This window comes from Macadamia integrifolia, chromosome 10 (assembly GCF_013358625.1).
Source record: "Macadamia integrifolia cultivar HAES 741 chromosome 10, SCU_Mint_v3, whole genome shotgun sequence".
Classification (NCBI taxonomy): Eukaryota; Viridiplantae; Streptophyta; class Magnoliopsida; order Proteales; family Proteaceae; genus Macadamia; species Macadamia integrifolia.
In genome coordinates this window covers 16,300,406-16,313,019 of record NC_056566.1, presented here as the reverse complement: position 1 = coordinate 16,313,019, position 12,614 = coordinate 16,300,406, and the positions used below count along the sequence as shown (strand labels likewise).

The window sequence follows — 12,614 nt, the reverse complement described above, 5'->3', positions numbered from 1 at the left end:
GTGTGCAAGAGTTGATGGAATTGTACAAGGAAGAATCTACAGAGATGTCATTTTTCATTTTATGAGGGTGGATTGGTCATTTCAATCCTCGTATGTATGGTCGTGGCAACAGTCCCCCACAGAAAACATTTTCCCTTTAATCTAATTGGAGTATATAGAAATTTAATTATTTGTTCGTGTCATTCTCATAATCTTTTATCTCATTCTAGTATCAAACTCGCATCATAGTTAATCTTCAAAATTTTGGTGGCAGAATAGTCTAGTACTCCAGATTGGGGTCACTGATGTGTAATTTGGTGTTACGATCCCATATCAGTCATATGGGGGTCTGATCACATTCTTGCATGAAATCCCAATAAGTCTGGTGATTGGAGAAAACTTCAATTGGTGACCAATTTTTCCTTTAGAAAATAAAAACATGTCTGTGAGATCCAAAGAGACACCAGCATAGAAACGAGCAAAGGTTCTCCAAGCAACCAATGAGGGTATGTTGGCACACTATATTTATCTCTCTACTCACATGAAATTACCTTGCTGCCCTTCTATTTCCGAAACTGTTTCATTGAACCTCATTGGCTTATACCACTTGCTCGAAAAACCGTCTTGCAAAAAAAAAAAAAATTTGTCAATATTAAGCAAGGGTTAATCTGTTTGTAGGAAAATAGATTACAAACAGAATTTGAATCCTAATGTTTTGTTCTTATAGTCAGATTTCGAGGGTCTAGGGATGCAAATTCAAGAGTGACCTCATCCCTCCTCAAATGACAATAACAATGTTAGCTTACAAGGTAGTTTGGGAGATCATATTAAGTCCTACACATACAATGTTCAAAGATGTCTTCACAGATCACCATACCAATCTGCAACAATGATCTGTTCAAAGTTGATGGAAGAAGCAGCTAATGCAATGGTGAGAATGTTCTTTTTCCCTGTTGTGTAGTAACCCAACAGATGATATACCAGGAAATAGGATTTAGAGACTTAGGAAGATTGGGGAAAAGCTTCCATAGCTGCTGCTTCAAGAACTGTGACTGTGATTTAAGTTTCATATATGAGCATAGCCAAAGCATCATCTCCTGTTTTTTTAAGGAATAGCCAAATCTTGACAATTAACCTTAGTGTATCTTTGCCTGAACCATTTAAGTTTCTGAAGATCCTTGTGAGTGTCAAATTGATTGAGATTCACATTCAATTTGAATCTGATATAGTGGGGAAAACTAACTAGAGAAAGATTAAAATGGAAACAGTGATAAGTATCACTACAACAACAACAATAGCAGCCAAGCATTTTTCCAATTAAATGGGGTCGGCTATATGGATTCACGATCAGGAACCAAATAAAGCCAAAGAAAGAAAAGGGGAAAAAAAAGGAAAGGAAACATAACAATGAAACACCTCCAAGACATCCCGCTAAAATTCGATTGGCAACATGGAGCTTCGCCCACCAAACAGCTCTTTTAGAAGTCATACTAGAATTCAGGTCTAGCTTCCGCATGTCTTTCCTTACCAACTCTTCAATAGTCATTTTAGGCTTGCCTCTAGTTCTTTTAGCTGCTTCCATCTAGAACTGATCCCGCTGCCTTGCAGGCACATTCAAAGTTCTACATTGAACATGACAAAACCACCTTAAATGACATTCTCTGAGCTTGTCTTGAACTGGAGCAACCCCCAAATCAGTTCTAACCCAATCATTCCTCACTTTGTCTTTCCTAAAGATAGAAGGGGTGTCAATTCGTGGCCCGAACCGACTAAACCGATCGAGACCGACCGTTTATAGACCGGCCTGACCCGGACCGTTTATTAAACGTGTCGGGCTTGAACCCGGCCCGTTTATAAACGGTCGGTCTTGGTTTTGCTACTTGGACCGTCGGGCGCCTGACCGAGACCGACCGTTTAACACCCGACCGAGACCGGCCTATTGTGCACCGGCCTAGCCCGACCCTTTAATGATTGTAGAATACTTATTTTACACCCCAAATTAAAAAGTAAAAACTAAAAGTAAAAACATGTTCACATTTTAAATAATGGTTATATTTGGTATCATTTATTAATTAATTGTCATTTTTTTGGGCTTGCATGAGTGGGTCGGAATATAAGAGCACATTTTAAAGAGGGCCCGTTTAAAAACTGATTAAAACCCGTTTAACATTAAACATGTCCATAGCCCGGTTAAGGCCCGACTAAAGCCCGATTAAGGTGGCCCGATTATAGCCCGAGGCCGACCGACCGAATATAAAGCATACCATGCCCTCAATAACTGAGCCCGATTAGTTAAATGGGCGGACATGGTGTAGCCTTTGAAAGTCTTCAAGCCCGATTAAGCCCGACCGAAACCAAACCGGCCCGACCGGTTGACACCCCTAGATAGAATGGTAAGTAGGAAATAGTGATAAGTACTGAAGATTATACTTGAAATAAGACAGAACAATTTATAATGCATAGGGGTTGATGAATAAAATGAAAGTGATAGTAGCTTTTAGGGATCATAGTATAAGGAATTGGGAAGCTTAAATGTTCTTCTAGCACTAGGAAGTCCCAATAGGCTGCTCCACTGTGATCCAACAATTCCCCATATATGGTATCCATTACTGATCAGCATCTCCCTCTGCTCTGTTTTGTACTGTTGCACTGTCTTGCAGTTGTCCTCATAACTCCTATTATATATAAACCAATGGTGATCAATGAATACTCTTGAGATAGAAAGGAAGGGAAGAGAATTGAATCTTTCATTACCAACCTTAGTATGAGACCAGATCATCCATTGTAACCAACTTTAATTAGGTTGTCAGTGGTGGCATCTCTGAGGTACTCTCCTCTTGAAGAGATTAAGAAGATCTTAATGCCTTTCCCCCTCATCTCTCTGAAAAGTTTCAAAATGTAATCAAGAGCAGGAGCCTTCCTCTCAATCACCCATTCTTCAATGGAGGTCATGTTAATCTCCTCTCCTCTGAACGAGAACAAATAAAATATCTTAGTGGCAAGACTCTGATTAACTTGTTGAAGGAATTGAGAAGAAAATAACTACCCATTACGATGTTTCTTAAAGTAAGGAACATTCGAGATGAGGGTATCGTCGACATCGAAAATCCAGGCATCCTTGCCATCACCAGTCAACTTGAAGTTGTTGGTGAGATAGGTGGTGCATTCCTCAATTGCTCTCAGGGAATCCTGCTTGTATTGAGTGGAGCTCATGTACTTGCCTATGTAATCTGTGCATTCTTCTGGAACAACATTGAAGTTAAGGATGTTGTGGAGCTCTACATTGATCCTCCAAGCTTCACAGTAGTTCTTGAGGGTTATCTTCAGCTCATCCTTGTTCTCCCCTGCCCTCTTCAAGATGTTCCAGTCTGCTACTGCTAATCCAACAATAAGGCTGCAAAAGCCCAGCAACAAACCCAAATATCTTCTCATCCTCTTCTTCTTCTTCCAGTCCAAAGACAAAAAACAGTCTCTTTTATTAATTGGATGCATTATTTTGCATCTCCTTCCTTGACCCTAACCAAGTTTCCTTCTAATCCTTCATTCTTATTCTCAGATCCTCTAAGCTGAATAGATGTATTTTTTTAGATGAATAAGCTTAATTTTAGTTGAAATTTCAAAATTTTCAATTGCCAGATGTAAACAACTATGCTTACTATAAATAAATAAATTTGTTTTCAACTAGTTTTTTCTCTTTGGCAAAGTTCATTTAAATTTTTGCCAAATTTGATATATTAAATTAGACTCTAAAATTTGACCTTTTTTTTAAAATAAAAAATTTGACGATTGATTATTTTACAGATCATGTCTTCTTTATTCAATAGTCAGAATGGGCATATTATTTGTCCATGTGACAAGATAGATGTCGTGTGATGTTTCAAAAAATAAAACACTCTTTTGATAATAATATTCCATCAATAAATTAATATGATTTATTAACACAATCAGATCAGACTAAGGGTGTAATTCAGTTTGTTTCCTAATCAGTTCCAGACTTCCAGTTGTAATGAATTCAAATCGAAATCGACTAAATTATTAATTAGTTCTAGATTCTGAAACCAACATTAATTATAATTGGTGTTGATTTAAGTTTATCATTTCAAAATCAAACCAAATCGATTAATTTTTTTTCCTACAATAACCCAAACAGAAACCAAACCACTAATAATGGTTTGGTTGGTCTCAATTTTTTTGGCTGATTTAAATTCCGGTTTCAATTGACATTTTGACAGTTCTAGCTATTTCAGAATTTCTATTGAAATTGATTTCAAATTTAGAGAAATAAGGTTAAAAAAATCATACCAAACACCTTCCTATAGATTCCACTTAGAGAATTTCATTGGGGTCCACACACTTACCACCCACATTATTTAAATACCCCACGACAGAAATCATGCACTCCACCAATTCACCTACCCTTTTGGTGTGGGGGTTTTTTTTTTTCCTAAAAAAATTTGTGGCAATTCCAGCATAAATAGTAACAACAACGATAAAGAAGTGAAATAAATAAGCCCATGTGATCAGTCTATAATAGTATTGGACCTAATATTTGGATATTTGGACCAATAATAATGAACCAAATAAAACAATAAAAAAATAAAAATAAAAATGAAAATAAAAATAAAAAAAACTAGTTTTGAATAGTCAAAGAATTTCCATGACATTTCCCACTATCCATTTCAATGGTCCAAATCAGGATATTAACCCTAAGGCCCTAATATCTCCTCTTGGCCCTTTTGTACTTCATGGCTCCAACCCCAATCAAGATGTAATCTTGACCTTAATAAGAAATCATCCAAAAAAAAAGAAAAAAAAGTAAGGATAAATAGAACAAAAAAATGAAGATATAAAAATGATGGAATAAAGAATGGTCCTTGATTACATGGTTACAGCATCAATGTGTGGACCAATGGAAGGACAAATAAAGGCATCTTTAGGACACGGGTCAAAGGGTAAGGTGGTCTTTCATGCCCAACTGTATTTGGGTGTAGAGGGTAAAACAAGAGACGATCGTTTTTTCCGAGAATGATTTAATATTGATTCACAAAATGGGTCAAGAAATCAAGTTAGAATCAGAATCTGATGCGTTAATTCTGATTCAAATCAAGAGATTCACCTCATAGAGAGTGTGACTAGGGACGGTCCAGTTTCTCAAAAATGATTTAGCACCGATTCACAAATTGGGTTGAGAAATCAGCAGGAATCAGAATTTGATGCCAATATTCTTCATGAGGTTTTATGTTTAAGTTGAGATCTTTCTGTCTTTGCTCTGCCTAAATCTTCAGGCAAAATGTGTGAACTGTAAAGTGAGGAGATGGATGATGTGAGTATTGCGTCATCACCCACTAAGGACCTAAGGAGGTGTAGAGGTGTGCACCACATAAATCCATAGATAAAAGCATACTTCATCCTCCTTTCATTTTCCTAGATTCTTTTGGGGAATAAGTCCTCACATCACCACCATGATTGGAGGGCATTTCCAACTTTTAGCCCTTTAGGGTGTTCTCTTATCATCTGTGCTTTTGTGGCCATGTGGGTATTTTTTTTTTCTTATCAAGCACCCATGGGCCAACTAGGATGACAACAAAGGCAGCCAGTAAGGGAAAGATGGGGGGTGGGGGGGACTTGAATACCAGATGGAAGGTTTCTTCAACAAGCAGTTCCTAACCAATTTTCTTAGGTAGCTGTTGACTGGCCTTATGGGTTGAACCGAATACTTCAATAATGGGTTTGTGAGAAGATCTACCATTTGCTCTAAAATTCTCTTTCTCATATGATGGAACCACTATCTATACCAAATAAGGAAGTGAACCAAAACAATAATTGGTATTAGTGTCGATGTTGAAAATTCATTCTTGTTCTTAGTACGGTATAGTTTCGGTATTTCCTTTTTGTCTTTAGTTTGAATCGAAATCATATCAAATTCTTAAAATCGAGCCAAACCAATTGACACCCTTAATCAGTATTACATCATTAGGGCCTTACTGACCATTTAGGGCAAAAGTCATTTTCCACCATCTAACCCACTGGGGTCCACATGAGATCATAAATCAGTAGAAGATGCTATGCCCACTAATGGGATGATGACAAGTCAAGGAAAACTCAAATGGCTTTTTGACAATTGTGGAGCAATGAAAACACTTCAGTAATGATGCAGCTATATTAAGCAAGTAGCTCGCTTTAAGTCGAAGCAACAATAACAGAGAGTCCAAATGATGAAGTGGTTGAAGAGAATAGCTTATAGAGGTACTGCAGTTACACCCATAGGTGTTCAGAAAAGAGTTTCATTGGATTGCAAGTATAGGTCTTATGTCTTCACACAACTGCTATGGATGATCAAGTCATGGTGGAAGCAAGCCTCCAAATGGCAAAGGAGCAGCAACAAAAGGTTCAGTTATGATCTGAAGAGCTATTCACAGAACTTTGATGATGGGTCACTTAAATGATTTGCTTGGACAGAGTTTATAACTCTCCTTTTATGGTCTTCATAAAAGGGAGAGAGATGGGTTTTGATAAGCTTTGGATGGAATGTGACTCGGAATCAGTGGTGAGTGATGACTTCTATTCTATCTGATTCTATCCTTTGGTTCTATTGGCAACAATGTTGGTATTTAAAATCTTTCTTATTATCGATCACTTGAAAGATTACTCATTGTTATAGGGAAGCTAATAATGTCGTAGATCCTCTAGCCAAAGGAGTTGCAGCTCATAGAACTTCTGGAGTTTGTTTCTCGCATTACTCTATTGTAGAATGTGCTGGTGTGGGATGGATAATCCCATCCACAATTTTGTTTTGCGAATATGTGGTGTTTGTGTTTTATCTGCTTTCTTGCTTTGGTGTTGTATCCATTTGGGAATGCCTAGACATTAATCTTGTTTACTTTTCTAATATTTTCTTATCCTTCACAAAAAAAATTATATGGACAAAAGCCAATTACATGGGCCATGGATAGATCTTTTGCCCTTTTTAGTGGTAGGCCTTTCACTCATTTTTTTTATTATCATGTGATATTTTATATTATAAACAAGGGAAAATAAACGCTCTCTGGGACACACATGGCAGCAATAAGGAGTGGGTTTCACAGGAATGTGGGCATCATATCATCGTTTTTAGTGTCTTAAGCACAAAGGCCGCACGACCAGGAAGCATTCATTTCTCTATAATATTTGCATGGAGAAAAGAGTCGTATGAGTCTAGCGTTCCCAAAGCCCATACATAGTTGGGTGTAAAAAGACCCATCTGCCCCGTGTGCATTGGATATTTTCACACCTAACTATGTCTCGATGTGGGAACGTAAGACTGAGAGGGTTCCTTGCCCTATAAACACATAGAGATTTGTCATCAAAAGGTTAAGTTGAGTGAACCGGATTGATCGGATTGCCTGGGAAGAGAGTCCATTTAGAGGAGCATTAGGTGCCAGTAATTAATTCAAATACATTATTTAATTAGTTGGGAAATCACACATCTGATGGTCTGATATTTTTTAAACCATATCACTTTTTTTGGCCTTGTTATTTGCAATCTCCCATCCCCCAGTTCCCAGCACCTGGGGTTTCAGGTAGGTTCTATAAGTAATTAATTATGTGGATAAATACCTTTTTTCTGTGACTAAGATTGAGTGGAAAAGCTCACTGGCAGCATCAAATGTAAAAGAGGAAGGCTCAAAGTCAATCTCATAATTTATGGATTAGGTATTTAATCTCATATAATTTTCCATACGGAGACCAATTCAGATTATTGTTAATTACTGCTTAACAAAACAATGGCATCAGGAGAACTAGGAAATGATGTAGAAAAATGGATCCGGCTCCTCTCCTTAGGGCCCATCGTCCAGGTCGGCCCATAACTATCTAGACGAGCGACATATGGCGAGGCGATGATCCAATGGTTTGAGACAAACACAGAAAACGAGGGACTGACAAAAGCTCGAAGAACAAGGCACCAAGAACCATTGGATCATCACCTCGCCACGTGGCATTCGTCTAGATAGTTATGAGCAAGACCTGGGCGATAGGCGCTAAGGAGAGGAGTCGAATCCGTAGAAAAACTGAAAGAATCACGATGATCGCACATCTAGGATCTAAGCTAACGCATCTAACTTCATCCTATGGCCAGAATCTGTCCTATATTATGATATCTCAATCCAAAGGTTGTGGTTTGTTCCTTCCTCCAGTGTTTATCAAGTTTACCGAATAAGAGCTCAAAAATCTATTTTGGGGCCTCTCATTGGCCCAACTTTGAATGTACACGGCTTCTTATATACAACTCCTATTAAAGTGATTTAAAAGGAAGTTTTCCCCTTATTTCAAGCTCTACACTAAAAATAGAAATGCAAGTGAGAGTGCAACGGAAAATTGAAGAGGAATGTTTCATCTTTGTTTGAATGAATTATGAGGTTTATCTTCCTCAAGTAAAGCTTCAAGGCTACATTAGTGGAGGAATAAGTGTGTAGTTGTGTGAATGCTTCTACATTGAAATCAAGAAAAAGGAAAGAAGAAAGTAAAGAAAAGAGATGGAAGGAAGGAAGGAAGAAGAAGATGAAAGGGAAGCAAGGAAGGAAAGGAAAAAATAGGAAGAAGGAAGAGAAGAAAAGGGGAAGGAAAGAAGGAAGAAGGAAGAGAAGAAAAGGGGAAGGAAAGAAGAAACGAAGAAGTGAGAAGAGACCTCACTACCAGGGTTCCTTCATAGAGGCTCCATGGTCTCCCGGAGCTTTTCCCAGCTACCAGACTTGACTTAGACAAGCGTGGTAACATTTTCATCCTTGTATTTGCTTTATTATATTGTTTTTATCCATGTATGTATGTTAGATATAGGGTTTTTTTCCTTTTTTTTTTTCTTTTTTTGCTAACGACGGGTATTCAAACCTTCGGACCCATACTAACTCCACGACTGTATTGATCCTGGTATGCCCATAACCGCATTGACCCAGGTCATACTAGGATTGAATGAAAAGCATTCAACTTTTACTGAAAACAGTGAATAGCACTAAACACTCCCATGTGAATGGTTATGCTAAATGTGTTTCATGTGTAGGGCATTGTTACAAGTCTAATTTTTTTTGTGAACGACTAGACATTGGGAGTGGGTATTCCATAATAATAAATGTTGTTAGTTGTATTGGTACTAATATACCCTCTCAGTTCTATGCTGGAAAAATTTTAATGGGTATTCTTTGTTAGTGAGCACTATCATAATGCCCTCTTAGTTCATAAGGAAAATTTAAGTGTCGGCGCAGCTAAAGTAAAATATTGAGCAAATATGAAACCCTCACAATTATTTTTTTTTCTAACGGTGATACACATAATTCCCCCCCCCCCAAAAAAAAAAAAAGAAAAAAGAAAAAAAAAATTGAAGAGGCATAAAAGTATAGTTACAGCTCCATATAACGAGGCAATCTTACATAGTGAGTTTTTTCATCTTTTATTTTAGTTTAACTTTCCTTTAATCTGAAGGAAAACGTACGGTACGTACCCTCTTTTGTTCGATTCCTTTCTTTCTTTTCTCTCTTTTTCTTTTTCTCTCTTTTCAAAATTTCAAGCCTGGCAATAATATAGAGAGAGAGAGAGAGAGAGAGAGAGAGAGAGAGTCTGTCCTTTCCCAGGTCTGTGGCAGCTAAAGCGATTGAGTCTCTCGGGAAATAAACAAACTTCTGATCTAACAGGTCCAAGTAACAAAGGGTCAGTGCATGAAAACTGAAAGCTTACCAACTAAGAAATGGCAGGGGAAGGAGAGAAATGGGTCAAGCATTACAGCAGCTCCCATAAGATGTTACTGGTTGGAGAGGGTGATTTCTCCTTCTCTGCATGTTTGGCTAGGGCTTTTGGATCTGCTAAGAACATGATCTCTACTTCCCTTGATTCTGAAGGTACACCCACATTCTCTGGATTCAATCAATCTCTTCCTTCAAAATTTTGAATTTGGTTTCTTTTCTAGTTTTCATGATCTTTGATGATTTCCTTTAACTTTTTTCTTGTTCATGGAAACACAGAAATGTTAATGGTGAAGCACCCAACAGCAAAGGCAAACTTGAAGGAATTGAAGAAACTAGGGTGCATTATTCTTCATGAATTAGACTGCCACACCATGACTGACCACCCTTTTCTCAAGTTTATGAAATTTGACAGAATAATCTTCAATTTTCCTCATGCGGGTCTTCAGTATCAGTGGGAAGAAAATCAGAAAAGGCAAATCATGTGAGTTAGACTTTGCAACTTCATTGATTGAGTTGACTCATCCATAATTACATTGTATTTTGATTTATTGTTAATTTTCATTTATGTGACAACTGATACAACTTTAGGTCTGATTTGGTATGATTTCTATTTCGAAAATTGTTTGATTTGATTTTTATACCTTATTTTCATGAAATAGAAATCAATTGGAATACAAATTCTGAAATAGCTGAGGAACTCTCAATAAACATAATGTGGGCTCTTTGTACCTCCACAGGCCATACATCAACAAAAGTAGCTCAGATAACGCTCAAATTTATGAACAGGTACCCCAAGAGAGCTCACATTTCAAGCTTCAGCCTATAAAGAATTTGATTAATGGAAAAATATAATTTTTAAAATCCAAGATTGTGGGAGAATGCACGATAATAGTTATAATGCATAAGGATACATACCAATACATTGGATGATACTTAATCAGCTTTTTTTTTTTTTTTTTGGGTAAGGAGACCATGAAAATTGATATGTGGCTAATTAAAGCCTCATCATTTTTTCTATCCAATAGTCGAAATAACCATGTCATCTGTACATGTGGCAAAATGAGTATAAATTATTAAGCCCTAACTCCATGGACCATGTAAAACCCTTTTGTCATATTATATATTTAGACAGAATAAAGTTTTATAACTCCAGCATACATGTAAAAATAAAATTATAAAATAAAGGGTAAGGATTCTCTAACCCTAAGCCATATCTTACTATGTCAAGACATTTTTTAAAATTTTAATTATATTTTTAAGTCAGAAAGAAACAATAAACAATATCTATGTGAAATGACGCTGAGATTGCCTAGGCTCAAATAACCTTTTCCCATAAAATAATTTCAACCATTAAGACATCGAACTGAACAAAGAAACCTATGGTATTATACATTTCCGTACATATTTGTAAGAGTGTCAATTTGATAGAGGAATAAGGAATAACCCTAGAATCGAACCGCTAAAACCAAAACTGGATCGTCCCATTAATTATTGAGATGGTTCCGGGTTCTGGTTTTGGAATCAATTAATGATCTAGATGGGTCGGTTCTGGGACGGGTCTCCCAATGGTTCTGTAACCCAAGGAGTGTTTAGGAACTTATTTTAAATGATCTGGGATGTTGATTTAGATTTTTAGAATTTTGGATTGATTTGTATAGTTAGGAATAAAGATTTCTTCTTTATATTTGGTCTGTAGGCTTATAAATGGATAAGTGTTCGTAGCAGGAGCCCTCGCGTAATGGGTTGCTCTGTCTTTTTTTTTTTTTTTGGCTTGGTTAGGATATACATTTTTATAATTTGTATGCTTTGAAAAGTGTTTTGAAAATTTGGACATTATAATAGTCCTAAAACCATTTAGGAACCAGAATCGACTGCCATACTGATAACCGATTCTGATTCCCAATTTTGGATTAGCTAAATGGGATGGTTCTAGAAATAACCCCTTGGGACTAGAACCATCTTGACGCTCGACTGACACCCTTACATTAGTCACAATTTGATTCTGTATGTTTTGAAGGAAAAAAGTTTTCCTTCACCGGTCGAGTGGGAATAATTCCTTATCCATTAGTGATGTGATCATAAGATGGGATTCTTGTCCAATCAACAAATTAATACACCCTATTGACGGATCAGAAAATACGAATATTCTTTCCCTTAGTCATTTGATAGTACCAATGTCTTTGGGGAAAGGAATACTCCCTTCACCATAAGTGTGGGGAAACTAGATCTTACTTTGAGCAACCCTTGTAATTCTTTGTATTAGAAAGTTGGATTTAATACTGAGCTCTATGTGGTGTTGACAGGCTTCACCAAGAGGTAGTGAAGGGCTTCTTCAGGATTGCACGTGACATGCTTGCAGCCAAGGGGCAAGTTCATGTGACCCACAAGACAGGTCACCCTTACAGTAAGTGGGAGGTGGAGAAACTAGCCGAAGAGGCTGGACTGTGTTTGGCTGAAGAAGTAGAATTCAAAAAGCTGGACTATCCGGGTTATCACAACAAGAGAGGATATGGAAAGAAATGCAACAGGACTTTCCGTGTGGGACTGTGCAGTACTTTCAAGTTCATATTGCCAATCCAAACAGGACCTTCTGAACAGGTCGATTAGTGTTCCCATATTGCTCTCAACAATTGGTTTAGGAGTGGAATGAGAAAAACTGATTCTCACAGAAATACAGTTCAGAAATGGGATTCGGCATCAACGAAACCGGTTCATCTATGGCCTGGCTAAGCAAAAGTGTGAAGTACACAGACAATAAATCAAGATGATTATTCAATAAAAATGAGAATTGGTGAACTAGTAGCTATGGGTAGGGTTGTCAATCGGTTGGGCCTAGCAGGCCTATATCCTCAGACCACGACCAACCTATTTAAGGAATAAGTCGGTCTCGATCAGTGTCGTGTCAAGCTTAATCTGGTTTCA

At 37.3% G+C, this 12,614-nt stretch overlaps 1 protein-coding gene and 1 pseudogene across 1 annotated transcript in view; one reads left to right on the top strand and one right to left on the bottom strand.

The window, feature by feature from the left end:
- The window catches only part of LOC122092065 (uncharacterized protein At4g26485-like), a 30,031-nt gene extending 17,543 nt beyond the window's left edge, over positions 1-12,488 (top strand). Inside the window, exons 2-4 of the mRNA XM_042662375.1 lie at positions 9,642-9,845; positions 9,969-10,173; positions 11,996-12,488. Of these exons, the coding sequence (XP_042518309.1) occupies positions 9,695-9,845; positions 9,969-10,173; positions 11,996-12,299 (660 nt within the window). The 5' untranslated portion in view covers positions 9,642-9,694 and the 3' untranslated portion in view covers positions 12,300-12,488. The remainder of the gene's footprint in view (positions 1-9,641; positions 9,846-9,968; positions 10,174-11,995) is intronic.
- Positions 2,415-3,553, bottom strand: LOC122092064 (annotated as a pseudogene).
- Positions 12,489-12,614: the final 126 nt, after the last annotated feature.